Source organism: Pseudorasbora parva, chromosome 15, assembly GCF_024679245.1.
Source record: "Pseudorasbora parva isolate DD20220531a chromosome 15, ASM2467924v1, whole genome shotgun sequence".
In the NCBI taxonomy this organism is placed as follows: domain Eukaryota; kingdom Metazoa; phylum Chordata; class Actinopteri; order Cypriniformes; family Gobionidae; genus Pseudorasbora; species Pseudorasbora parva.
This window is the reverse complement of record NC_090186.1, coordinates 9373609-9400691: the sequence shown is the minus strand read 5'-3', so window position 1 is coordinate 9400691 and position 27083 is coordinate 9373609. Positions and strand designations below refer to the sequence as shown.

At 36.7% G+C, this 27083-nt stretch overlaps 1 protein-coding gene across 1 annotated transcript; it reads left to right on the top strand.

Annotated features, from left to right (window-relative positions):
- Positions 1–1952: 1952 nt before the first annotated feature.
- Positions 1953–21344, top strand: rhoj (ras homolog family member J). The gene is made up of 5 exons (XM_067417033.1): positions 1953–2626; positions 15057–15115; positions 17876–18040; positions 18411–18506; positions 19969–21344. The coding sequence occupies exons 1-5, from the start codon at positions 2413–2415 to the stop codon at positions 20113–20115; spliced, it is 681 nt and encodes a 226-aa protein (XP_067273134.1). The 5' UTR covers positions 1953–2412; the 3' UTR covers positions 20116–21344.
- The last annotated feature ends 5739 nt before the right edge of the window (positions 21345–27083 follow it).

Here is a 27083-nt window from a genome sequence, read left to right as displayed (position 1 = left end):
GGAGAAGACAGAGAGGAGAAGACAGAGAGGAGAAGACAGAGAGGAAAGAACAGAGAGGAAAGAACAGAGAGGAGAAGACAGAGAGGAGAAGACAGAGAGGAGAAGACAGAGAGGAAAGAACAGAGAGGAAAGAACAGAGAGGAGAAGACAGAGAGGAGAAGACAGAGAGGAGAAGACAGAGAGGAAAGAACAGAGAGGAAAGAACAGAGAGGAGAAGACAGAGAGGAGAAGACATGGAGGAGAAGACAGAGAGGAGAAGACAGAGAGGAGAAGACAGGGAGGAGAAGACGAGAAACAGAGACAAAAAGCCTCAGAAACACATCAGCTGCTCTCATGAAAGCCTTCATTATTTTGAGGTGGCCCTGTTGCGTATGATTATAGATGATAGCCAATGTGGAAAACAACTTGCTTGAACAATTTAAACTCTTGGCTGAATTATGATATATTTTTTGGCTATTACATAATTTTCAATAATGAAGAGTTTTGACAGCTTGGATATTTACAATCCTGCCAAGTGCAATTTAAAGCCTGGGGTGTTTTGGGTTAAAGCGATGGAGGTGAGCCATAGAGCGCTCACAGCTCTGCAGGCTCCGCACCCCCCCCGGGTCTGCGCCTGTATTCCAGGTTAATAACTGCATTACATTCTCAGTGATACCACAGTGGGACGTCTCTTGTATTTAACTGCACTCTTGGAAATTTCTAGTAAAATCTATTATCATACCGTAGGCCTATTTCTATAGCTGCAGTTCTCATTTTGGTTCACTTAACACAGTTTGTGTTGACTGTTTGTTTTGTTCATAATTTATACTTTATTATTTTTGTTGAGTCACCATTGTTGTTTTTTGTATGTCGAGTATTGATGTCTGTGCATCATTAGGTGATAAAAGAAAAAAAATTGTTCAAAGACAAATCTCAGCAGCTGCTTTACTATTGTGAAATATATAAATACTAATAGCTAATAATAGTTTGACTATAACTTAAAACCGGCCAATTAGCTTTATTTTATTTTGTCATTGTTTTAACTTTTTTTTTTTCATTTATAAATGCAAATGGAACACTAATCACCATTATGGTGACTTCAAAACAATTACAGTATTAACAATATTACAGTGGCATGGTTAAAGACAATCATGTGAAATCACAGTAAAACAAGAGCAGTAAATTACTAATACAGGCTTTTCATTTCTGACTATAAATTATTAATACTCCCAATATTACTGACATGTTTTTACAGTGTATAAAACTTTCTATGATCGTTCACCAACATTCTTCTGAGTTAGACTAAGATTGAAACCAAGTGTATCATTATGAGACTGTCGCTATAGAAAAAGAACACTGAATAAATTTATTTGAAGTTTAAATGAATAGATATTGTCAAAATTGTTAGGCTATTGTGTTAGGTTACATAAGGTGAGTATTAGGCAGTGTTGGGAAAGTTACTTAAAAAAAAGTAATTAGTTATAGTTCACTTCTTGTTCCAAAAAGTAACGGAATTACTCTATAATAAAAGTAACTCGTTACCAGGGAAAGTAACTATTTGCGTTACTGTAGAAAAAAAAGTTGCTATGTCATAGAATTTTTTTTTTTTAACCCGTTTTCACAAGTCAGGTGAAATGAGTAGAACAGACAAGTGTTTGTACATAACTTTCGATAATTATTGCAAGTCGACAGACAGCAAGGTGTTTATCCTGAAAGTCAAGTATTATCTTTGGAACTAGGCTATTTTTGCTTGACAAACTATCAGAAAGAAAGAAAGAAAGAAAGAAAGAAAGAAAGAAAGAAAGAAAGAAAGAAAGAAAGAAAGAAAGAAAGAAAGAAAGAAAGAAAGAAAGAAAGAAAATTCAGCTCAAGTCATCCTTTTCTGTGGCGCCATATTTTAGGAAATGCAGTTAGATTGGGGACGTCCTTCGGCTCTGGCTCCCGCCCCTCCTGTGCCGCTGAAGTCCCCTGTCTGAGTAGGCTGTGGACAGAGCCCCTATTGTTCCCAGCCCACTCCTGCCTAATATGGAATTCGCAAGGAAACCAATGATTTCCAGACACTGACGATGCGTAGCCGCGTAGGGGCGAATGTGGAAAGCTGTTAGGAGTATAGGGAGTAGCTAAACCAGGGTCACAGACACGGATTTTGAAAGGGTTTCGTTGGCGGACCTGCAAAATGTAAAATAACGGTATGCAAGTTGTAGGAGTTACCGCGAGTTTTCATGAAGCTGCTGTCGATGGCGCCGGATTGTTTCGGAAGCGCGAGCTAAAGCGTGGGTCACCTACTTGACGGATTTGCCTGCGCACCCGTACACATAAACTCGAGTGTTTAAACCGGTCGAACGAAGATTAACGTTTTAAAGATTGATATTTCTGTCGAGCGGAGACTTGGCTACCTGTGGTGAATATAGTTTCTGGACTTGTCCAACTATCATGCCTACTCTCAGCTCGAAAAGTAGGCAGAATGCAGTGGAAGCGGTTGAGGATGGAGGCAGTAACAGCAATCCTATCGATACTATGACCAAGAAGATGTTGAAATGTGTTGTGGTCGGCGATGGAGCGGTGGGGAAAACCTGTTTGCTGATGAGTTACGCAAATGATGCTTTTCCCGAGGAATATGTGCCAACTGTATTTGATCACTACGCAGGTAAGATGGTTCCCAGCTCAAAGTATTCAATTGAAATCCCTGTTTATTAAGTGCAGTTTACAGTGTGTCTACTTAATCCTCGTCTACCCCCTACAGTCGGGTAGGGGACGGTCCCAAGAATAGCCGTCTGAACGAAGAGATATCAACTGCCAGAGCGTGGACCGCAAGGCCGACAGACTAAAAAGTAGAAACGGGGTACGAATGGTTTTAGAATGACCCCGCAAACTTAGGTTAATCAAATACGCGATTATACTTAAGGAAAGAAACAAAAATGTGTTATCTTTATTTAGAAATATAATTTTCAACAGCGTTTTTAATAAACACAATTTAAAAAGATGCTTGCCAACTTCCAAGTTGAGCTGGGGAAAAATAGGTAACCATAGCAACAGTACGTGCACGAGCGCTTTGGTTTCGAATTATTAAGCAATAACAAAATAACTAACAAAAAATTACGAAGTTTACTTCTTTACGGTAGTTTTCTATAAACTTACTGTGCTAGGGACGTCAACAGACCATTATGTTCCGCGAGACGGGTAAATAGTGGCGAGCTGCGTGTCAGAAAGCTCGCGAGTGGCGCAACCTGTTGAACACAGAAGCAGACGAAATCGTTGTCAACACTTTATGCATCATATCTATCTATTAAGCTTTCCATATATTACGTTTCCCCCTCGTTTCTTTGACTAGCACGCGTACACGAATGCAGAAGGCTTTGGCTTCTCAGAGGAAAGCCCTCATGACACGCATGCTCTGAGAATCCTATGAGGGTCAAGTCCTAATTACACAGTGGCAGACAGGTCAGCTTCAACATCCTCTGAGAGTGGTACAGCTCCGTGAGAACAGCAGGCCATTTCCCTCAAATACAATGTAACTATATGCCAACACACAAAAATAAATAAATAAAATAACGTATTGAAACAAGCTTATAGGAAGAACTATTACAATATTTCTTTCTATCAATTTTCCCCTGATCAGTGTCATCATTTACCCACCCTCACATTGTTCCAAACCTGTATTAGTTTCTTTCTTCTGCTAAAAACAAAAGAAGATTTTTGGAAGAATGTTTATAACCAAGCAGATAAAAAAACAATTCACTACCATAGTAGGGAAAAATACCATGGTAGTGAATGGTTCTATCTGCTTTGTTACAAACATTCTTCCAAATATCTTCTTTTGTGTTCAACTCATACAGGTCTGGAACAACATGAGGGTGAGTAAATTATGACAGAATTTTCATTTTTTGTGAACTATCCCTTCAAGTTACACTTTTAAAGTGTGGAGTGCTACAAAAGTAGGCTTTCCCCCCTTCATTTGGTGTCATTAGCAGTGTGAAATATCATAGATGTTGTCACAGGAATTTCTCTAAATTTTTCCTTCTTTCTAAAGTGTTATTTTATCAAATAAGTCATGTTTAGCTGGGCTGTGCCAAAAAGAAGAACTCTTTCATGAGAATTTAATAGTATCTTGTGTTGTAATTTTCTCCAGCTGGTCAGTGCAGGTCTCGGGACATAAAGACAAACTGATCCAATTCAAGGAGTGAGTAAAGCTTTTAAACTCTTGGGAGTTAAATGAGGTGGAAATATTTTCAAGGAATGCAATTCTCAGTCAACTCTTCTGGTTAAATTAAGCTGATGGGTTATGATGAGGAGGGCGTCCAGAGGACACTTAAATAGATGTTGTCACAGACCGAAAATTTGAATGGAAACTTGTTAATGAAAAATAAGTAATGAAGAGCCAGACTAAACGGCATCTAACCTTATGTTTTTTTTGTGTGATGTAAATGTAATTTTTTCTCTATATCAATATTTTTTACAGTACATTTTGGTAATGTTAGTGGTGCATAAATTACACACTTCACTGCTAAGGAAATGAAACAGTGCTCATAAAAAATAGAGGACACATAAAGGCATTTTCATTTGGTTCCATTATAGTGTGCTGGCAAACAAATTGAAGCATGGTATGCAAAATTTAGAAGCACTTAAACACTTTTTATATCTGGAACGCCATCATTAGGGTACATGAAAGTAGCAATTCATGTAGGTTTTAATTTTGTAAAACCCTCTTTTGTTGTTGAGTGTCCATCAAATACTCTGTTGTTCTATGATGAAGATCAGTGTTTGAGATTTGCATTAGAAATCATTTTATATTGCCTAGTTTTTTTTTTTTGTATCAGCACTATATAGTTCTTCCATGTATGAGAGAGTGTTAGCGAAAGGGAAATTGAGAGAGAACAGAGACGATATTCTTCCAGTTCCAATCAATCACTTACATTCATGTTATGTCCCACTACTGTCTCCACATTGAGAGAGCATCATAATAAGGTAGCGAATTGTCACATAATGGCTTAATGTCCAGGCTAAAGAGCACAGAGCTCCCATTGTAGGCCACTGAAAGCGTTACTGTGCTGCCTTGCTAGAGTTGGTCTTAAATGAAAAACTCTGCATTTATTCCATTCATGCTCCAGAAGTAATAGAACAGTTTGCAATAGGAAGCACTGGGAATACTGCAATCAAATTATCAGTGAAAATATAATTAATAAGTATGCTTCATTTTCTAAATGTATAAACTGATTGTAAACTGAGCAATCCCAGCAGCATTTGGAGATATTTTTATTGTAAATAGTTAAATATTTAGATTAACTTATTCCTGTGTTGGCAAAGCTGCAGTCAGCAGTCATTCCAGTCTTCAGTGCCTTCAGAAATCATTCCAATTTGCCATTTAAGAAACTTTTTGTAATGATGTAAAGCCTTTACTGTCACTTTTGATCAATTTAACACATCCTTGCTGAATAAAAGTATTAATTAAAACAAATATTACTGACAGCAGTTGTGTACATTAAAGACAATTTATTTTCACACAGCATTTCACCTTTCCAGCTATGTTGTTTAAACAATCTTTTTTTTTTTGGTTGTGTTGGTGGCTCAATTTTAAGGCCCAAAAATTAATATCCTGTTATTAATTACTCACCCTTGTGTCGTTCCACATTTGTAAGACCTTTGTTCATTTTCAGAAACACAAATTAAGACCTTTTTAAGGAAACCTGAGAGGTTTCTGTCCCTGAGATCTAATGCAACTTAAGCCAGGCTCACACTGTACGATTCTGACCATGATTTGGTTGTCTGAGACAGATTTTAAAATACTAAAAGATTCTTCTGAATCTAGGCAAAATATTCATTGAAAGTCTTTGATCGCTCATTGTTTACCTACAGGCAATTAATGACCATTGCAAACGGAATTCTGTCAATATCAGAAGATTTGTCACACAGTCCTACGAGTGACTCTACCTACGACGACTGTCAAAATGCCTTCGTTTTTCAAGACAAACCATGACCAAAATTAATGTTTTTTTAGCCACCATTTCATTCCCGCATGTAATGCAGCTCACTGTCACCGAACGTGAAGGGGCTGATGATGCAAAACTCCAGAAAAGTATTCATGCCCAAAAATCAATTTTGACAGTCTTGACTGTCATACTGTCTGACAATAATAACAGCTGAGATCCCACAATGTGACATGACATCAAGATCGCACAGTCTGACAAGCAACAATAGTATAAGAATATTATAAAAGCGCACAGTGTGTTTCCTGCTTTACACATTCAAAGCCCAAAACGGTGATAAAGACATAGTTAAAACGTGGGTCGGAAGCAAAAACAAAATGTGGGTAGACCCTCTCCAAGAAAGTTTTTACTGGAGTACATGCCATTTATATTAAGTACTAATATATCACCTTGTTTACTAAACGTCTGGTTGGGTCAGACAAAATGACTGAAAACACTGGGCCATTTATAGCAGTAAGGGTAAGGTGCATGGAGTTAAGTTTTGATGCAAATCGACCCGAGGTTCGAATCCACCTTTTGCCGAACTCTCTAATCCCTTTTCTCATCATTTATCAGATTAGAAAGGCATTTATTTTCAATAACAATTAAGAAAATATTACAAAAGTAAAAAAGCGTCAGTTCAGGGGTAACTAAGTGATGAAATGATAAAAGTGAGTGTGTCCAATATTATTGGTCTTAAAAAGTAGGTGGGTCTTGTCCCTCTCACATACAATGGTTCCGACGCCCATGCATTAAAGTAATTCACATGACTCCAGTGTTTTAACCTCAATTTCATGAACCGTCAAAAAATTGGCACTTTATTTACGAAAATGTTGATCTCTAACGACTCATAGGCATTGTGTTCAGAGCAGACTCGCGTGCCAACACAACGCACATGTGTGAGTATTCATGAGAGCGCCACAATGCATTTTTTGCGCAAACAAAAGAGCTCATAAAATTGTTTCATAAAATTGAGGTTAAACCACTGGAGTCACATGAATTACCAAATATAATATATTCACATGGAGTGATCTGACATTATATTCTTTTCACCAGAACCACTATGATTACAACCTGTGAGAGTCAGAGCTCAACCCAAGAGTGTGAAGGACTATGGTTTCCGTCAACAAATCCTGCGGGATCAGAATTCCCTTGTCCAAAACAAACCAATGACATTCCCGGTCCATGACACAGTGCCTGCTAATGCGTTTGAGATGAGTCATTGTCTAGTGTGGCTCACACGAGACTCCCAACAAAATCAACTAATCCGCCAATTATATTGCCTTGCAGATATTGCCACGTGGTCAATACTGAAATCTCTATAACTGTGAAGCTAAAGGTTTTTTCCCCCCTTTTAGACAGGGACAGGATAGGCGATCTATAAAGTTCTTGGAAAGTAACTTCATAATTTTACCATAAGCAAGAATATTTTGAACTGTACAAAATAAAAATAGCCTATCAGTGTTTATTAACACTGACATCCATAATAGTTAAATAGTTCAATTAAAACCAGAAAAGTTGAGTTTTGTTCTAATTTTTAAAATATATATTTTATGATTCATTGCCTATGATACCCAATAATCCTACACATGTGGTTTGATGGTTAGTGGTATGAACATGCCAGATTTGGTTAGTGGTTGGTTGGTGGAAAGAACAAAAGCTGAAAGTGGTTGGAGTGGTTGAAAGAAGCAAGCCTCCTTTTGAAATTGTTACTTCTACTTTGTTTTGTCCATACAATGAAAGTAAATGGGGTCCAAAACATAATTGAAAACATTCTTCTGTTCTACAGAAGAGAGAAATTCATACAGGTTCATGAAGAAAATAAGGGTGTGTAAATGATGACAGAATTTTCATTTTTGGGTAAACTGTCCCTTCAAGTAATATTATACATGTCAATATTTTTGAGTGCAGAAAGAGAGAGTTCATAAATAAGTATTTCAATAAAAGTTCATAATTAGTAGGGTATTTACAGTGAGTGTTTGAGCTTGTTTAATGTTTTGCTGAGTGGAAGTAGTCACAAACCATTCATCTTATTACTTGTGCTGTGTAAGAGCCTTACACATTTTGTTGGCTTCAGAATGCAAGATTCATATTAATATCATATTAATGCCTTTTATTTTAGTTATGCTATGCAAAATGAGTAGATTATGTGCACTTCAATCATCTAGCAAGCACAGTTCTGCAGCAACAGGAATTAAAATTACGATTTTAGCCCCGTGGCTTATTTTGGACTTTGACCCACCGGTGCCTTCAAAGAAACACTAGCCGTACAAGCTTCTTAAGAAATCACACTTCAGGAATGCCAACCACTCGAAAAACATACAAACCCTACACTGCAAGCACATACTGGATATATTTGGCATGTTGATGTAAAGGTTTTGCTTCTTGGTCGAAGAGCAGATCTTATAGTATACTGCATAGGAAATGATGTACATACAGTATTTACGTCCTAGTAAACATGATTTACAAGAATTAAAGAATTGGCTTTGAAGTATATCTATCATTTCAAACGTATTCAATATTTAGAGTTTATTTTGACCAATTCTGCTTTTCTTTTTTATTTCAAATCATTTTACTTCTACTTCTTTACATTCAAATTTAAATTGCAATTCTGCAATGGAATACAATTCTAAACCAATTTGGAATTAAAGAAGTTTTTAAAATTCCAATTAAAAAATACTATTCTCAATCGCTTGGCACAATTATAACATTTCTCTCAAAACAATAAGTTCAGATTTGTATTTCTAATTCATTTGAGCAAATTACATGTGTTTTGGCACGTAAGTACAATTGTCTATAATTTTGAAATAATAAATGCACATGGTTTAGTGATCAAAACTGATGAGTTGATTTAAATCATCACTCTTCAACAAAGTTTTCCAACATGTGAGCCATCACATTCTCAGTGACTGAGTTATGGTCTGGAAAAGCTTCATAGACAAATCATTTCCAAAAGGGCGTCACCAACAGACTTTGCTCAAATGCCTCTTGGCGCAAATGGATAGACCTAAAACCAATAAGAACGATGAAAGAAATGACGATTGCAGAGAGTGACGGAGAAACATCTGACATTCTGACAGCAATTGTTTGTGATTTCGAGGAAGATTTTGCTATGGCTTCTGATGACTTTTTCTATTGTTGTAAAAGAAATTTGATAATAGCTGGTGTCCACCGCCACTCCATCAACATTTTTGCAAAATTTGGAAAACCTAATAGCATCTCAGACTGACTGAAACATCTTGGATTGACGGTCGAACAGAAAACATCAAGCTCTGATCACATTTGCCCCTGTTGTAAGGCATTTATATTGTGATTAGAACGCGATTTGCAATTTTGAAAATAAAATAATGATGAGTCTTTGGAAAATTGTCTCACAAACTTCAAATTCAGTCATTTTAGATGTTAGAACATTTTTAGACTTGAGCATAGTTACGCTAGTTATTTATTTACAATTTTTATATGACTACCAGATCTAGGCTGAGGAAATAAGCACAGAAAGGCCAGATCCAGAGCTGCTGTGTGGTGTTAGCACATGATCACACACTCCCCATCCTCCTCATCAAAGTAGCCGGTGTAATCCACATCTGGTAGCCGAGTCTTGTTCTTTGCTCGGGTTTAAAAAACTTAAAACCGACACGATAGCTGATTCGAACGCGTGATGTTCCACGGCGGCATCCATCTTTCTAATGTATAAAATCTGCTTCACCGTCTATGCGCTGTCGTCATCGTGTAAAGCCCGTCCCAACGTTTCTAATTGGTGCCGCGATTTTGACGGATTAGAAATGGGTTTGAATGAGCTCTTTGCCAGACTACTTGCAGAGCAAATCTAAATTTGCCGGAAGTTGTCTGGGTTATTTACTTTCAAATAACTTTAATATTTTGGGTAAGTTGATAAATTTTTTGACAAAGTTGTAATGTCACATAAAATGGTGACAATTGCACTTATATAGTTAAGAGAATGTAAGAATGTTTCAAAAAATTAGCCAAAGCAATTGATAACATTTCTGAGGCATTCTAAATTAAATTCTGAATAGTGCACAGCACACTGATTACCAGATTCCATTTTAGACACCAATACATTTATTTCTAAAAGACCATTTTATGGGAACTTTGCTGGTGAAATCTGTCCACCATGTAAGAATGGGTGTCATTTGCAAATGAGCAGTGAAAGCCGCTACAGTAAATAGTTAGCGCTTGAGAGCTAATGCATCTGTGCTGTAATGGAAAGTGTCGAAATTAAATTTGCAGTCTCTTGCTATTACCACGTGAGTACCTTTACAACTCACTCTACTATTCTTATGAGCTAAAGGTCTTGAATGCAGATAGTGGCTGACTCCAATGTCACAGGCCAGTCTGTGAAAGAGAAAAGAGATGAGAAAGTTGAGGCTCGGAAGGACGAAGGTGCTTTTGACACCCCAAATCATGTTTCACAACAGTGGGTTAGGCTTGAATGAGACATTGATTTTTCTTCAGGCCACAGAATGGGGGCTGGGGATTGCCGAGAGCTTGAGCCTCCTGGGGAAAAGCAGCTGACTGGAGAGAACAGCTGAGAGCCTGATTCACAGCCACTAAACCTTCTTTGTCTCCACCGACCTGTAGTTTTTTAATGCAGCTGTTGCTTCTCTCAAAATTTTACTTTAGCCTCGTCTTGTATTAGTAGTTCTCATTTATAGGTAAAGAAAGAGTCAAAGAATCAGTAAGTGAGGTAAAGCTTGTTTGTGTGTGTGCTTGCTCTTAGTTTACGCTCCTTATTTAGCCTGGCCCCAGAAGGGGAAGAGAATCGTGCTTAGAAAAAAGACTTGTCAGGAACAGCTGATACGCAGCGTCAGACTCAAGGCCACTGTTTCAGGTTCATCTTCACAGTCTACAGGGAAAGAACAAAGCACATCTAAACAAAACACAGCTTGGCTAGATTCCCACAGCTACAATGCCTCACCTCTTTCTTTCAGAAAAACACCACCCTGGAGGTTCTTGCACACAGCGGTCCAGTTGGCTCCTCAGTGACCCGTGTTGAAGCTGTGCTTGGAACATTAGGGCTAGTGCTACTTTGAATTTATGTCTTGTCCCCTGTCACATGTATATTCTGTTTTGTGTTCTGTTAGTTTGTAATTGCTTTTAGTTTATTTTTAATTTCTGTCATCCTAGTCCTGCCTCTTTGTTTCTATGGTTAAAGATTGATTTGAGTCCTCAGTTCAGGTGCGTTTCCTTAATCATCTTGTTTGCTCCTGTCTTTGTTTGCCCGTCTACTTAAGCTCTCACTTTCTGTTAGCACCTTGTCTTGCATTAATGTTGTTGTTGTGAGAGTCAAGCTGGTTGTGTTTCTTTCTCCTGTGTATCCCCATGCTTTTATAATTAAAGACTTGTTTCAAGGATCCCTTGCCTTTGTGAGCCATCTACTACAGCCAGTTGTTACATCCCCAGTGTAGCAAACATGACTGTTAAAATTAACATTGGGATTAGAAAACGCTCAGTGATGTAAGATATGACTGAACATTTCATTCGAATTTTAAAAGGGGTGCATAGTATCTTCTTGTAATCATAATTTATGAAACAAACATGTCGTGTCAATTGAAGCATGTAAAGACAGTTTAAGCACTTCTTTTGGTCCTTAAGGATTTCATATTTATGATTCATGTTTATGACTGACTAGGTCTGTTATACATTCAGTATACACTATATTACCAAAAGTTGTGGGATGCCTGCCTTTACATGCAAATTAACTTTAATGACATCCCATTCTTAATCCCTAGGGTTTAATGGAGTTGGCCTACTCTTTGCAGCTATAACAGCTTCAACTCTCCTGTGAAGGCTTTCCACATGGTTTTAGGAGTGTGTTTGAAGGAATTTTTGACCATTCTTCTTGAAGCGCATTTGTGAGGTCAGGCACTGATGTTGGACGAGAAGGCCTGGCTCGCAGTCTCCGCACTTATTCATCCCAAAGGTGTTCTATTGGGTAGAGGTCAGGACTCTGTGCAGGCCGGGCAAGTTCCTCCAGACCAAACTTGTTCAACCATGTCTTTATGGGCCTTGCGGAGACATCGCCAAACTCTTCCCACAAAGATGGGAACTGAAATTGTTCAAAATGTCTTGTTACGGCAGTGTATAGTGTAAATGCAAATATCAGATATTGGTTGCTTTTAAAAGAAAATGTAGGTTGTCAAAAAAAAATCGGATATAGTCACCAAATCGGAACAAGACCTGCAGTGTAAATGTGGGTTATGCTCCTCAGCATGTGCTGACCCCACTCTGTTGTTGTTCCCAATTGCTTCCACCTTGTTTTAATACCACTTACAGATGACCGTATAATATTTAGTAGTGAGGAAATTTCAAGAATGGACTTATTGCACAGGTGTCAAACTATTATGGTACCACGCTTGAATTCACTGAGCTCCTGAGAGCGACTCATTCTTTCACAAATCAACATGACATCATAACTTTGCGTAAACATACACGCCACAGATAGCAAGCCAAGTGGCGTGTTATCTGTACGCATTTTGAGCTATCTGTGTGTATTGTTTACGCTGTGTGATTCCGTGTGCATGTCTTCGCCTAAACGAACCATCATATCCACGTGTATGTCTACGCCGTGTGATTCCGCCAACCTGATCTCACAGAATTAATATTTATATCCTAATTTCATATCTTGGAGCAACTAACTCCACTCCTACCCTAAACCAACCCACTCTCAACAATATAAAACACGTAACAGGCAAATAAATGTACAGTCACATGTATTTATTGCAAAAATGGACCAAAAAACAGTATAAAATTAACTCATGTTGCATTTCAAGTGACGTAATGACGCAGTTTGTCACGAGACACACGACAGCCAATGCTGTCAAAATCTTTGGCGGATGGACTCAACATTCTGATCGCTTTTGGGGATTTTCTTCACACAACTCAATCGTTTGGCCTCGGAACACTTGGAGTATTTGTACTTTCTGAATAAATTGTGCCTGCAGTCGTATCTGCCTGTTATATCCTGTTTTTTATAAAACACAAATGCGTAGTTTTAGGGAAGTTCAAAATGTCTGAATATGTGTGTGTGTCCACAAGGTAAATAGATTTATAAACATACTAAATTATGTTTTTTTTTAAATGTAAAAATGCAGAATGTTTCTTGTGATGGGTAGGTTTAGGGGCTGTGTGTGTGTGATGGGTAGGTTTAGGGGTAGGGGCAGTGTAAGGGGATAGAATGAAACGGCGTTGGTAAACACGCTAAAAACGATTATGCGTCTTCATAGCACGCCAAAATGGCATACGAATTGGCGTGTCATACATACGCCATTTCATGAGATAAGTCTGCACAAATTGTAAAATTTTCACAATTTGTAGAAGCATCTGCATGCCTAGGTGCTTGATTTTATACACCTGTGGCCATGAAAGTGATTGGAACACCTAAATTCAATGATATGAAGGAGTGTCCCAATACTTTTGGCAATATAGGGTGCTTCCCAATTCTTATTTGTGCATCCTTGTTTCCTTTCTTAGCTTCCTTTGCTTGCGCCTTAGCTCCACCCCTTCAGGATGCGAGGGAGGGACGCAAGGAAAAGATGCGAGGGCGGAGGTATTGAATCAAGTGAAATGATAAATCTTCGCTCCCTTTAATGTCACTTCAAACAAAGCGGCGCTAGTTAATGATGACTGCACCGCAGGATTTAGTCTTGATTCTTAAACATTAGAGATAAATATTTATATTGTAAGCTTCAGCCTCGACAAAATACCACATTTGTCCATATTTTTAATCAATATTACCAGTTATTATTAACAACTAATTCCAGTTATTAACTGCTTTTTATTCGTTGTATAATATTAGTTTCTATTAGTTTCTCTTTTTGTTTCTTTCATTTTCTTGTGCTTTGATTAATTCTGCAACTGCCAGGTGTTGTTATTTGACAAACATTTGTGTGTAAACAATAATAATAATAATGATTAATAAACTGTGGCATGATATGAAGGGAGAGGAGAATTAATGCTTGCGTCACGTTTAGTCGATAAAACACTTCTGCAATGCATCCACTTGTGTATCCTCGCTCATGACTCCTCAGGAAGCCTCCTCTCTCCTCCATCCTCGCCTCCTCGCGGAGCAATTAGGGAATTGAGATCTCCTACAAGAAGTCTGAGCTCCATCGTTTTCCGGGTCATAGGATGGAGGACGGAGGAGCGAGGAAACGAGGAGGGATATTGAGAAGCACCCATAGTGTATCAAGTTTTGAAATTGTTCCCTGTTTGGGGAACAAATCAACTTTTCTTATAATAAAATATTGTGAAAGTCATATTGACGTTATTTTCTTCATCCCTCCTTGGGAAAAACAAAATAAAAGATGAATTCCCTCAAAATTGCTTAACGTCAAGAAATGTTGGAGAGGTTGTCTGTTTCTTGACTCATCCAAGCAGCTAAAGCTATAGTTTGCAGGGAGTGCTTTGGTTCTTCAGTTTTCATGAAAGGAAGGTTGTTGGCAGGAATCATGGGTATCTGGCTCAGTACAGTTGGTAGGTTATCGAAATTTGGGTAAAATCCTAAGCAAGATATACTGTATGCCATCTCAGACATCAGTATTTCATGCCATAATGGTGCTGCTGATTCTCTATTCAACATTTTTACCTCTCTTTCTTTCTTCTCTCACACAAATTCCTTTAAAGTTAATCAGCCTGCCTTATCAAACCACTAAGTGCTCTAAACGCTGAGTTTGAGAAGTGTGGACACAGTGGATAGTATCTGCAGGTTGTTTGATACCTCAGTGAAATGTTGAGTCCAGCTGTTCTCCTGTTCTCAGTAGTGGTCTTTTATTGCATGTTGTTTGATGAAAAAAGATTGGCTCTGGGTTTTTTCCTTTTACTTGTGTCAACACAGCCGTTCTCTCCCCCTCATCACCCACAACACAGAGTAAAATATGAATGCACATACACACCGCTCCTCACTCCCTGTTTTCCAAAACCGGTCACCCCTTGCTGTTGACAGCTGTCCTGTTCCAAATCAACCTCCATTCCCACCCACAGCCAGACAGCAGGCCCAGAGTTCTGGAAGTACATCAGAGGGATGCGAAACGGGATGTTTTACAGACTGTTCTTCTTACGTGTATAATGAAACTGTTGTTTTTTTGTTTTTTACAGTGAATGTAACAGTATCTGGGAGGCAGCACTTACTGGGATTGTACGATACTGCTGGACAAGTAAGTTAATGCTTCCGAGGTCTATAGCTACAAAAGCCTATCTTCTTAACAACCCGAGTAATGGCCCGGTCACTCCAAGAACAATAACTATGTTATCATCCCCACCAATGGATGATGACAGTATGTTTATATTTAAGAAGTCCGGCATACGTCACCAGAGAGAATTCTGTCATTTTACTGGAAAAGATTAAGTTATGATATTTTGATTATTCACAGTAAGATCTATATAAAATATTTTCAACTTCAAACAGTATTCATGCAATAGCAAAACCTCGAAAAGACTGACTGCTCTCAATGGATTTAAACTTATTGAGACATTCACATTTTTGACCAAATACCAACTGAATACAGCCAAACAACTGAATACATGACACAAAACTAATTGATGTAAGCCTTACTTAGTAGTCTAATTTCTTCATTAAAGAAATAGCACAAGGATTCACATTGATACTAAGTGATGTTGTGGCATCAAATTACTCCTTTTGCATTACAGTCACGTTTCATGGCGGAATTTACAGCCTGTTTTAAATAATGTTGTAAATAAAGCTGCAAGCAGTGACTTACAACAAACCACAGGCTGGGTTGTTTTTATCCCTGTCAGCCCACCATAATGACTTTGATTTTGGCTTATTGCTATGATTCTTCAAAAAGAAATTCACATGACTAGTCAGATACAGCCTGAAGAAATGCATCTAAATCAAAGCCCAGCTGTTTACTTTTCTTGTGTGTCTAAAGTCATCACAGAATCAACCGTCTCTGCAGTGCCCATATTATTGGACCCCAGTTGTTAAGAGTTTTAATCCTGCAACGTCTGAACATAAACATAAAGAACTTGTGTGATTCTTATCCAGTGCCTGCATAACATCCAAATAAGCTTTACATTGAAATGTTTCTATGTAGTGTCAGACAATGTTTTTATAGTTCTTATATACATTTATTAGCACTTTGAATTTTTTTTGAAATTCAATACTAAAATTGTTTTGAAATTTTTATTTACATTTTAGTTTAAGTTTTATCAACTTTTCTATATGTGCTTGTTGTTTTTATTAGTTTTTCTAGTTTTGAATATATATTTTTAAGTTAATTTTCATTTTTATTTCAGTTTTAGTAATGTTAGTAACTGTTTACTAAACATTTATAATTTATGCTTATATATATATGTGTGTGTGTGTATATATATATATATATATATATATATATATATATATATATAATATGTGTGTATATATATGTGTATATATGTGTATATATATATATATATATATATATATATATATATATATATATATATATATATATATATATATATATATATATATATATATATATATATATATATAAACATTTATTTGATTTCAATTACCAAAAATTATTTTTGAATAGTTTTAATTAACAACATGAACACTAGCTTGGTTGTTGTATCATATCTCCTATTTCTTTCAGCATATTTAGATAAAAAATTATTTAAATAAAAGTTAAGAAACTGGAAATCATACTATCAACAATCCAAACATAAAAATGTGGAATTTTTGACATTTGTATAAAGCTATTACTGAATTTTGATCATTATAAAAAGCTATTTAAATAGCTATTATATAGTCACATAATTATAATGTTTTCATAATTGATCATTACTGCCATTACTGTAAGCTTGTTAAGATTGCCTTTATAAGTAATTATATTATTGCTATAAGGAAAATTCTATTATAAGGACTTTTTTATTGATTAAATTACACAGGAGGACGGCATTCATTTAATAATATGTATGGATTTTCTTACAGAGCATACATTTGAATTAATAACAAGGGAAAAAACAATTCTTTTATATGCAAAAACATGCAATTGTTATAGGAGAATAGCATTGTGCGCATATTTTACAGATGTCTCAGATATGGTGCTAGACTGGTATGAAGTGCTATATGGGTACCAATTTGCATAACCGTATAAATATACATATTTAATTTAACAACAATGCGCTGAGAGTCACTTTTTCGACTTTTGAAGGACAGTTTTGCCTGAAACAATAAAGAAAGCTAAAGCATAAGTATTACTATTCAGCATATTTATGTAAATGTTTCTTAGGACCTATAGCTGTGGCAAGCACAATATGAGCTGTAATGATGAATATTTGCTGTGTTTCAGAATCGAACAGTAGTGACTAATGTAGTGCGCAGCACATTGCTGTGTAAATGAAAGATATATTCAGCACATCAACTCCTATAAGCAGTTCACTGATACAGAGGAGCATTTGTGTGATGTCGGGCCCTTCTTTTCTATTGATCACTGACTAAGAGATCAATGGCACTCAAGAAGAACTGACTTTTTTTACAAGATGCTGGCGCTGGTGCGGAGTTGTCGTTCGGCACTGACACTTTAAAAGCCTAATATAAATTATTTATGTTCATTTGCATTTCATAAAAAGTGGCAGAATAAAGTCATAGATATTAATGATGCTTAACTTGTTACTAGAACATTACATTTAGTGAATTAGTCCTCATTTTTAATATCTATTAGACATCTATACTAATAGGCTGGCTTGCTTCTTTAAAATGATTTAACATTTCTTATTATTATCAGTAAATATATTTATACTGTTATGTAAATTGAGCCTGACAGATTGTGGCTGAAAAAGAGTTGGAAACACTGAAGCTTTAGAAGCTTTAACCTTAAACTTAATTATCTGCCCTCTTTATATTATATTTAGTTTTTCCCAATTAGACTTACTTCACTCATCAATTTCGTCTTTGTCATTTGTTATAGGAGGATTATAATCAGCTGCGGCCCCTCTCTTACCCCAACACAGATGTCTTTCTCATCTGCTTCTCCGTTGTGAATCCAGCTTCCTATCACAATGTCCAAGAGGAATGGGTCCCGGAGCTCAAATCCTGCATGCCTCATGTGCCCTACATCCTCATTGGAACACAGGTGCAAGAGTTTCTTAAGACGATATGATTTATTTATTTATTTTTATTCATAAAAATGTTTATATTTTATTTACAGATCAAATTAAATTTAGTTTTATTATAATTGAAAATAGTGCTGTTGTGTTTATATTATCAGCTCAATAATAATATAATAATAGTATATTATTATTCTAATATAATATTATTATTAATAATAAAAGTAATTTATTATTAGATTAAATATTAAGATTAGTCATCAGATCAACTAAACAATCTGGATATTTAAGGACTGTAGAGGAGCTTGATACTGGGAAAAGATCCCAGAACATTCTGGCATTTTTTAAAGTAAAACCGGCAATTCATTTATTGAACTTTTGTTCTGTTTCATTCAGATTGACTTGCGAGATGACCCAAAGACACTGGCACGTTTGCTCCAGATGAAGGAAAAGCCACTGACCTATGAACAAGGCCTCAAACTAGCCCGAGAGGTGATGGAATCTTCATACTTTTGGTGGTTTGGCTTAAGCTGCGTTTCCACCGAAATTACACGGAAAATTTTGTGCCAGGAACTTTTCCCCCAGTCCTGTTGCGGTCTGCATTTCCATCGCGGTCTAATGTAATGAAGATAAGGCAAATTAGTCCACTGACGTAGGACTGCACAAGACTTTCCAGTTCCCACTAGATTTCGTCCTCTGCATATAAACTTGATAAATCCTGAACCTCATTGTCTGTCCATCGGTCCCTTTTTTAAACTGCATTGTTGATTAGATAAAATAAAATATCTTGAAATAAAATGAAATAAAATACTTCAACCAATCAAAATGCTACGTGAAATCAACCAGTCAGCATGTCCAGAGCACAATTCCCACCTCCGAAAGTTCCTGAACTTTGAAAAAGCACTACCTCGTGAGCAGGGACTTTCTGAGGGGGACATTAGCCCCTTTCCACCAAAATTACCCAGAACAATTTGTACCGGGAAACTTTTTTCCCCCCAGATCTGCTACTGTCTGCCGACTACCGACTGCTCCTTCCAGTCAGCGACGGACAGTTTTGCACGACACTGTCTACAACAATAACAAGTATAGAGGAGATTCAAGCTGTGCTGCTTTTGCTGGTTATGTATTGGTTCACTAAAGAGGTTTTTAACAAAACAGCGGAAAAGAGCGCTACTCCTAAAGCGTATTCTGAAAGCTTGTAAAGCTAGATTTAAAATGACAATGTGTTATTATCAGCAATACGAACATTGACCGTGAGATGGCTGAGGCGAATGCGTCCCATCAAAACGAACCTCGCAAAAAGAATATTAAAAATGCTGGTTGAAATAAAATGCTGCGTGAGCTAAACCAAGTCCCAACCTCGATAGTTCCTGAACTTTGAAAAATTACTACCTCGCGAGCAGAGCCGTATGGAGGGGGAAATATTTACCCAGAACTTCATTTAGACCCTGGTTCCTGCGGTTGAAAAACACTGAGTACCACCCCAAAGTTCCTAGTTCCTGGGGAATGTTGTTTGTTCTTGATCTGTCCAGGTTTCAAAAAAACAGAAAGCATGACTCATAAACTGTCACCACTGTGTAGCAATGCACTTAAAGGATTAGTTCACCCGAAAATGTAAATTCTCTCACCCTCATGTCATTCCAGGCCTGTATGACTTTCTTTATGTAAAAAATATGTTTAACAGAATGTTTGAGCTGCTTTTTTACATTCAGTGAGAGTGAATGATAACCAAATATTCAAGGCTAAACTTTGTGAAAAAACAGGATTATTAGAAGACAAATTTTAAAGCCTGCTTGATGATCATTTTAGGAGCTTGATTGCCTTTTGTGTTCTATGGAAAAAAGTCATACAGGTTTGGAACAACATGAAGGTGAGTAAATAATGACAGAGTATTTGAGTAAACTACCTTTTAACCTGAGTATTTTGTTATAATATTGTGTATTGTTGTCCACAGATTGGAGCCCAGTGCTATCTGGAGTGTTCAGCACTGACTCAGAAGGGACTAAAGACAGTGTTTGATGAGGCCATCCTGACAATCTTCAGCCCTAAGAAACAAAAGCGGAGCTGCGCGGCCTGCAGGAGCTGTTGTGCTATCGTGTGAGGATAAAACATCTCCAACTGTGAAAACCCACAATCCTCCAAAGCTTCAGGCAGTGGGACAGACCCTAAACCACCTCCAGTCTGCTGTACATCCTTCCTTTCTCCATCCGCCTGTTGTCCCTCAGGACAATGAGCGGTCTTGCCCTCGGTTTGCGCGTCTCATGGAGAGCTTCCAAAACAAGTGCCTTAATTACAAAATTCACTTCTCAAGCCAAAGAACTTCAAGACTAGACTGCAGTGACTTGAACCGTTGTGGCGCGACGTCGCCAATTTTTCAATCAAACAAACTTTTTAGATTCAGCTCTGGGCCATTGTATTATTTTTTGAAACCGACTATATTATATACGTTTCTCGAGGCTTATGAAAAAAATGAAAATCCATTCCTCCATGCAAGCTGGTTTTTTCTCAGTCACCTCAAATCAATATCATGCTCTTTCTGGAGTCAATGCTTCAGCAGTTCGAGCTAGTTAATAAGGGAAATTCTCTGGAGGATGGCCAGCTCACCAATAGAGGTAGAGCAGAAGGAAGAAGGAGAGAGAGCAAGTTTAAGAAGTGCATCTTTACCACAAATCAAAATTAGCAACTAACAATTAGCAAAAGAACACTTCTAACCGTTACATACCAAAGACACAAACAATAATACTCTAACAAAGAGTGACAATCAAGCGCACCATGTGGAGACTGGCATCTGTCAGTGACTGGGGAAAGGGAAAATGTATATTGTGACAGTATTAGCCCATTAATTATTTGTATTTCCTTGGGTTTTTAAAACTGAGATGCCGGAAGTGTACTTAGTCACGTTTTTTGTGAGCCATCAGACCTTGATCTTTATACAGTGTAGTTGTTGAACAATGATGCCATATAATGGTGCTGTAATTATAATATTTTTCATATGCATTTATTCGCTTTTTTAAAGTCTAAATTACAGGTAAAATAGAGAAGATTTTTCTGGATTTTATCTTCACAATTTACTCTGCCGGCTTTTCCTGTCATCTATTAAAAATGAGCTGATGGAGGACTGTAAGTGCCACTTAAAAATAAAATTTACTAATCACCAATGTTCTCATTCCAAAATTAAAATATAGATTAGGGCTGTAAACGATCAATCGGGATTAATCGCATCCAAAATAAAAGTTTGTGTTTAGATAAAATGTGTGTGTACTGTGTATAATTATGCATTTATAAATACACACACATCCATGAATATATTTTAAAACTATTTGTTCAATTTCTATATAAAATATGAATATTTTTATGTAATATAAATTATATATATATACATATACATGTAAAAAACTGTATTTTGATGCAAATTTTTCTTATATATATATATATATATATATATATATATATATATATATATATATATATATGATTGTGCATTCAAATATACATAATAATTATACACAGTACACACACACATATATTATATAAACACAAACTTGGATCCGATTAATCTCGATTAATCGTTTACAGCCCTAATATAGATATCATAAATAACTTTTCAAATTAAATTAACAATTTAGTTAAATGTAATAAATTGATCAATCATTTTAAATAATATTTTTTTATAAAGCATGTACAAATAGCTTTTTTTTATTATCCAATTGCCAGTTTTTTTTCAAAAGGTAGATAATTGATGTATTATTTTAGTTGAATTAACACTTTAATCATGAATCGGTGTAGTCAATGGCTGCCAACATCTGCTTGGTTACAAACAATCTTCCGAATATATTTTCTTTTTTTGGTTTGGAGCAACTTGAGGGTGAGAGTAAATGATGACAATTTTCATTTTTGGGTGAACTATCCCTTTAAATTTAAAAGGTTTACTTATTTGTACATTTTAATGGTGATTTTCCTTTTTATAGTATAGTATTTTAATATGTATTATTCTGTTTTTAAGTGGCAGTCGTAGTGCTCCATATGATTCTATAATTGTGAAAAAACACTCTCCCTATCTCTCTCTATTTCAGCTGAAACTGGTGTGTTTATGAAGAACCAGGCTTGTACACTGTCCAACTGTTGTGTTTTTCCTCTGGGTAAAGCCACCCCCAGATTTTCCCCTTTAAAGATCAGCTCAAACACAAATGGCTTTGTTCTTCAGACTTGTTTCTTTCCTCATGCGTGTAGTGTGGTCAAGCTGTAAAGTGCAGTCCCGCCTTATTTGACCTTTTCAAAATGAGGACGTTCCCTACTGTATTTTGGTACATGTGTCAAATAATATGGACAATAATATTATGTGTAGCCCTTACCTTTTTGTTTTGGACATGTGACATAACATTTTTGGTATATTAACGATCTGCCAAAGCATTTAAGTGAAAATTTGCAGTTCAAGTCACTCCACTTACCGAAAGCCTTTAGTTCTCAGACGACCGTGTTTTTTGGACACCAGATCTGGTACTGATTTCTTGTGACTGCTCTTCACATCAGTTGTTCCTTAGTTTGACCTCAGGGACTTTTTTCCAGAGCCCGCAAGGTGCTAGCGACCTTCCTCGGGCTGATGAATCAAGCCTGCTCCACAGAGAGGAGGAAGAATGAGCCTTCATTCACTTGCCTTTAATGTAGCATAGAGTTTGTTTCTTCACAGTTTAAGTGCACTTATGACACTGTGCCTTGCATTGTCCTATGCAATCGTTTATATACTGTAATGCTAATGAGAAGACCAGTTTTCAGTCGCTGGTTGAAAGAGCTATAACTTGAACTCAACTGTAAACTTATATTTAATATTTTTAATAAGTTTTTTTTTCTTCTTTGAATTTCATGACATGTATTGGTTTATATGCTTAAGAAACGTGACAGCTTTCTTTGCCAAAACTAAAAATGTGTTGTAAATATACACAGAGTGATTAAAGCTTGTGATAAAACTGTTGAAACCGTCTTTGACATATTCATTAATAAAAGTACTCGGAATTTAATTCAATTTTAGTCGCAGACAGTGCTGCACTTTCCTCCTGTCAGAGCTGCTGTAAAGTCACCATGAAATCAAAGCTGACTATCATTTATTATAAATGATTTATCCGTGCACATCATTATTTTATTAAAATTCCCCTCATAATCTTTGATCAAAATAACTTTTGCAGTGACATCTCTTCTCTGACAAGATTAGGGTGAGGCAACATCACAGCAATAGCAAACCACATCCATCCAATCAAATCCTAAGAGATAAAATTAAGCCCCGCCCTACATCAAAATCAAAACAAATAATACAATTACTGTGCGTTCACACCACCGGTGGTGATAGCGTCAAAGTTGTCGGAAGTCATTCATTTTCAATGGGAGCCGGCGGCGAGATCGGAAATCAGGTAAACTTTATGGTAATGAGCTACGAACACTGTTATAACCCGCTTGAGCGGCAACCAATCGGAATGTAGAATTAAAGTAGAAGCACAATAGTTCCCAAGCAAAATAGAGGAGAGGTTGATCCCTGCCGTGGCGGGTTTGATCAGAAGGTGCGCAAAACTATTTATAGGCAACATTTTCGCTTTAGAACCATAGGCGTAATTTGCGGGTGGGACATGTCCCCACCACTTTTTTTAAAACATCTTGTTTCACGGATGAACCTAATTAATACAAACAAAACATCTCTGGTTAACTAGAAGAGTATCATTTTGTTCGTTTGTTAAATAAGAGGCGATGTGGCGCTCATTGCCGCTGTTATCAGTGGTGCAGATTTCTCTCGCGGCTCATGCAGTCTTCACACAGACGAGCGCTTTAATCTAACGCTTAACGCCATTGCAGACTTTCTATTGGTTCTGGTCAGATCACGAAACAAAATGCACAAAAACTGTCCCTGCTCTTGATGTACAACCACTGATGGTATTCGGTTTTGATGAGAGAAAAAAATTGGCTACGAGGGCAGATTAGAAACGAGAACTTCTGACAAGTTTAACAGACTAGACCAGGGATTATAAGCAAAGTGTGCAAATCTATTTGCCTTTATTCACGTGAAAAATCTTGGCACAGCAATTATTAAACGAGATCTATATCAATAAATTAACTATTTAATTGATTTCCGAACATCTTAATACACATTTTTCTGCAATTGTTATTGTACATATTATATATATATATATATATATATATATATATATATATATATATATATATATATATATATATATATATATATATATATATATATATATGAAAAACTGCATACCATATGCATGCCAAAGCTCATTTTGACGAATGAGCGCCCCTAATACGTCAAAATGAGCTTTTTTCTTTTTTTTCAAAACGATTCATTCAAACGGATGATTCATTCAAGAATGAGTTAGGCCCTGTCCCAAATGGCACACTTCATGTACACTTTCGGTATTGTGGACTTAGAATGGCCGCTGCGTGCGTGTGTCCGTTAAGTCCACATTTTAGTTCTCAGAAGAGTGCTCGCGAGCACCACCTATAGGGTCGATATGTGCCCTCGATGCACACTTCAGCCGAGCCCACACTTGTGCGAGCTACACAGCAGACTTCTTCCAGGCAGTCAAATCGGCATTACGTCGTGAAAGTGCGGACTCGTGCAGAGGAAGAGGGTTTAGGGTGTCATTTGGGACAGGGTCATTGAAAGGGTCCTTTACGAATAGGTCATTGAATGTTTGAATCAACCGATTCATTCAAATGCTGAGTTGTTCAGTGACACACTTATTGGGTTTCTTTGTATGAGCTGTGCTCATGTGATTTCTGTGTTGTGATTTCTCCTCGAGAGGCTGCGTGAGCATCAACAGCGTAACCTTGTTACCGTCGGTAACCGATATACCGTCATTGTTATCGATCGCCACTTACACTAAATTAATGTAGAATTCTTGCATTTTGGTAATTCCCTAGTTATTTTTTGACGTTTTTTTATCAGGATATGGTCGGGCAAGTCAAATTCTCTTTCACTTGCCCCTTCAAAAATCCTCTTGTCCTGGACAAGGCTTCATCATAAATGACTCAGTGACTTACTCATTAAGACGGTTACTGCTGCCACCTACTGTCGGTTTAGTTTCATCTTTCCAACATTTCTTATTTGTATATTTAAACATATTTAAAACTGTCTTATAACATTATTTAATACAGTTGTATTTAATGCAGTTTTTTGTTTGTGTAAATTATATAGTTTGATTGGTAACAGCCCTATAGTGCCTTATTGTAATTTAATTTTTAGATTAAATGAAAAAATAAATAAAATGAAAGCTAAAGCATAGCCTATATTATTGTATAAAATGCCCTTTATAAAAGGTAAAAATATGTCAAAGCTGATTGAACACTGGTGAGAATATTGTTTCAGAATAAATTATATTTACAACACAAATAAAAAATAAATAAAAAATCCCGACAAGTGCAATTTTTACTCGGACAAGTGAATGACAGATTTACTTGTTCGAAGGACAAACACGTAAAAAGGCTTAAAAGTTTAGTTCACCCAAAAATGAAATTTATTTTTTATTAATGACTCACCCCAATGTCGTTCCACACCCGTAAGACCTCTGTTCATCTTCAGAACACAGTTTAAGATATTTTAGATTTAGTCCGAGGCCTTTCTATCCTTTGAGTGTAAGTGTATGCCCACTTGCTGTCCACATCCAGAAGGTAATGAAAACATCATCAGAGTAGTCCATATGTGACATCAGTTGGTTAGTTAGACTCTTTTGAAACGTCGACAATACTGGTCAAAAAATAACAAAAAATACAACTTTATTCAGCAGTGTTTTCTCTTCCGTGTTCCTTAAATAAAGAATCAAATGGTCATGATTCAAGATTCAGATCGTGTGTCTAACTGGCAAACTGCTGAAATCACGTGACATTGGCGATATGAATCACGAATCAATCTGCTGATTCGCGACCGTTTGATTCTTTATTTGAAGTTTGAAAACAACCGCAGAAGAGAAGACAATGCTGAATAAAGTCATATTTTTTATTATTTTTGGACCAAAATGTATTGTCTCCACTTCCAAAGTCTCAGTAGAGTCTAACTAACCAACTGATGTCACATATGAACTACTTTGATGATGTTTTCATTACCTTCGTGGACAGCAAGTGTGCATACACTTACATTCAAAGGACAGAAAGCCCTCGGACTAAATCTAAAATATATTAAAGCAGCACTAGGTAACTTTTCAACCTTTATAATATATTTTTTAAGACTCTTGTGATGATAAATCGACTTACAATAGGTTGAATGACACGTCTGCCATAGCCTGATGGGGTCTGTATCGTTTTTAATCGTACTTTTAAACTTCGGGTTTCGGGTAGTAACCCGAGAACAAAAAGAACTACAAAATTCGACTGCTTTACGGCATATACGTCACTTCCACCAACACCCACACTTCCTTAAATTCGGACGTGCGAGCCCAACTTTGTTCGTCGGATAATATAGTCATGTCCGAAGCAGCACAGACACATAAGAAAGAAAAGGTTTTGTTGGAGGAAAGCAATAAGAGGAAACGAAAAAGTGATGGGATTAAAGGCAGGACGAGGATCAAAATGTGACCAGTGTTTGCTCGTCAGCGAGACCTGAAGGAGGCGTGGCCGACCGATGCTGTCCTGCTTGTTACGAGGATGAACTCTTACGGGTGTGAAACGACATTGGGGAGTCATTAATGAAAGAAATTTCATTTTTGGGTGAACTAACCCTTTAATGTTGAGCCCTGCAATTTACTTGAGTACTCTAATTAACCTCTGTGTACTTTATGTGTTTTCATGCCAACGATGTTATTAAAATGATCAAAGGCATTTAGTGCCACTCATAATTTGTCTTATTTTCACCGGGAAAAAATGTAGCTAGTGGAAATTCCGACTGAGTGGTAACTTTAGAAAGTTAATTTAGAACTCTGACACATTGTGACGTCACAGCAGCCCATGCTGTAACGCATCTCTAGTATGTATGATGTTGTTATTACGTTGACATTTAACCACATTTAATGCTTAACTAGCTTAAGCTGTTTTTTAACCCGAATTATTGTATGTTTATTTTCGTTTGTGTGTTTT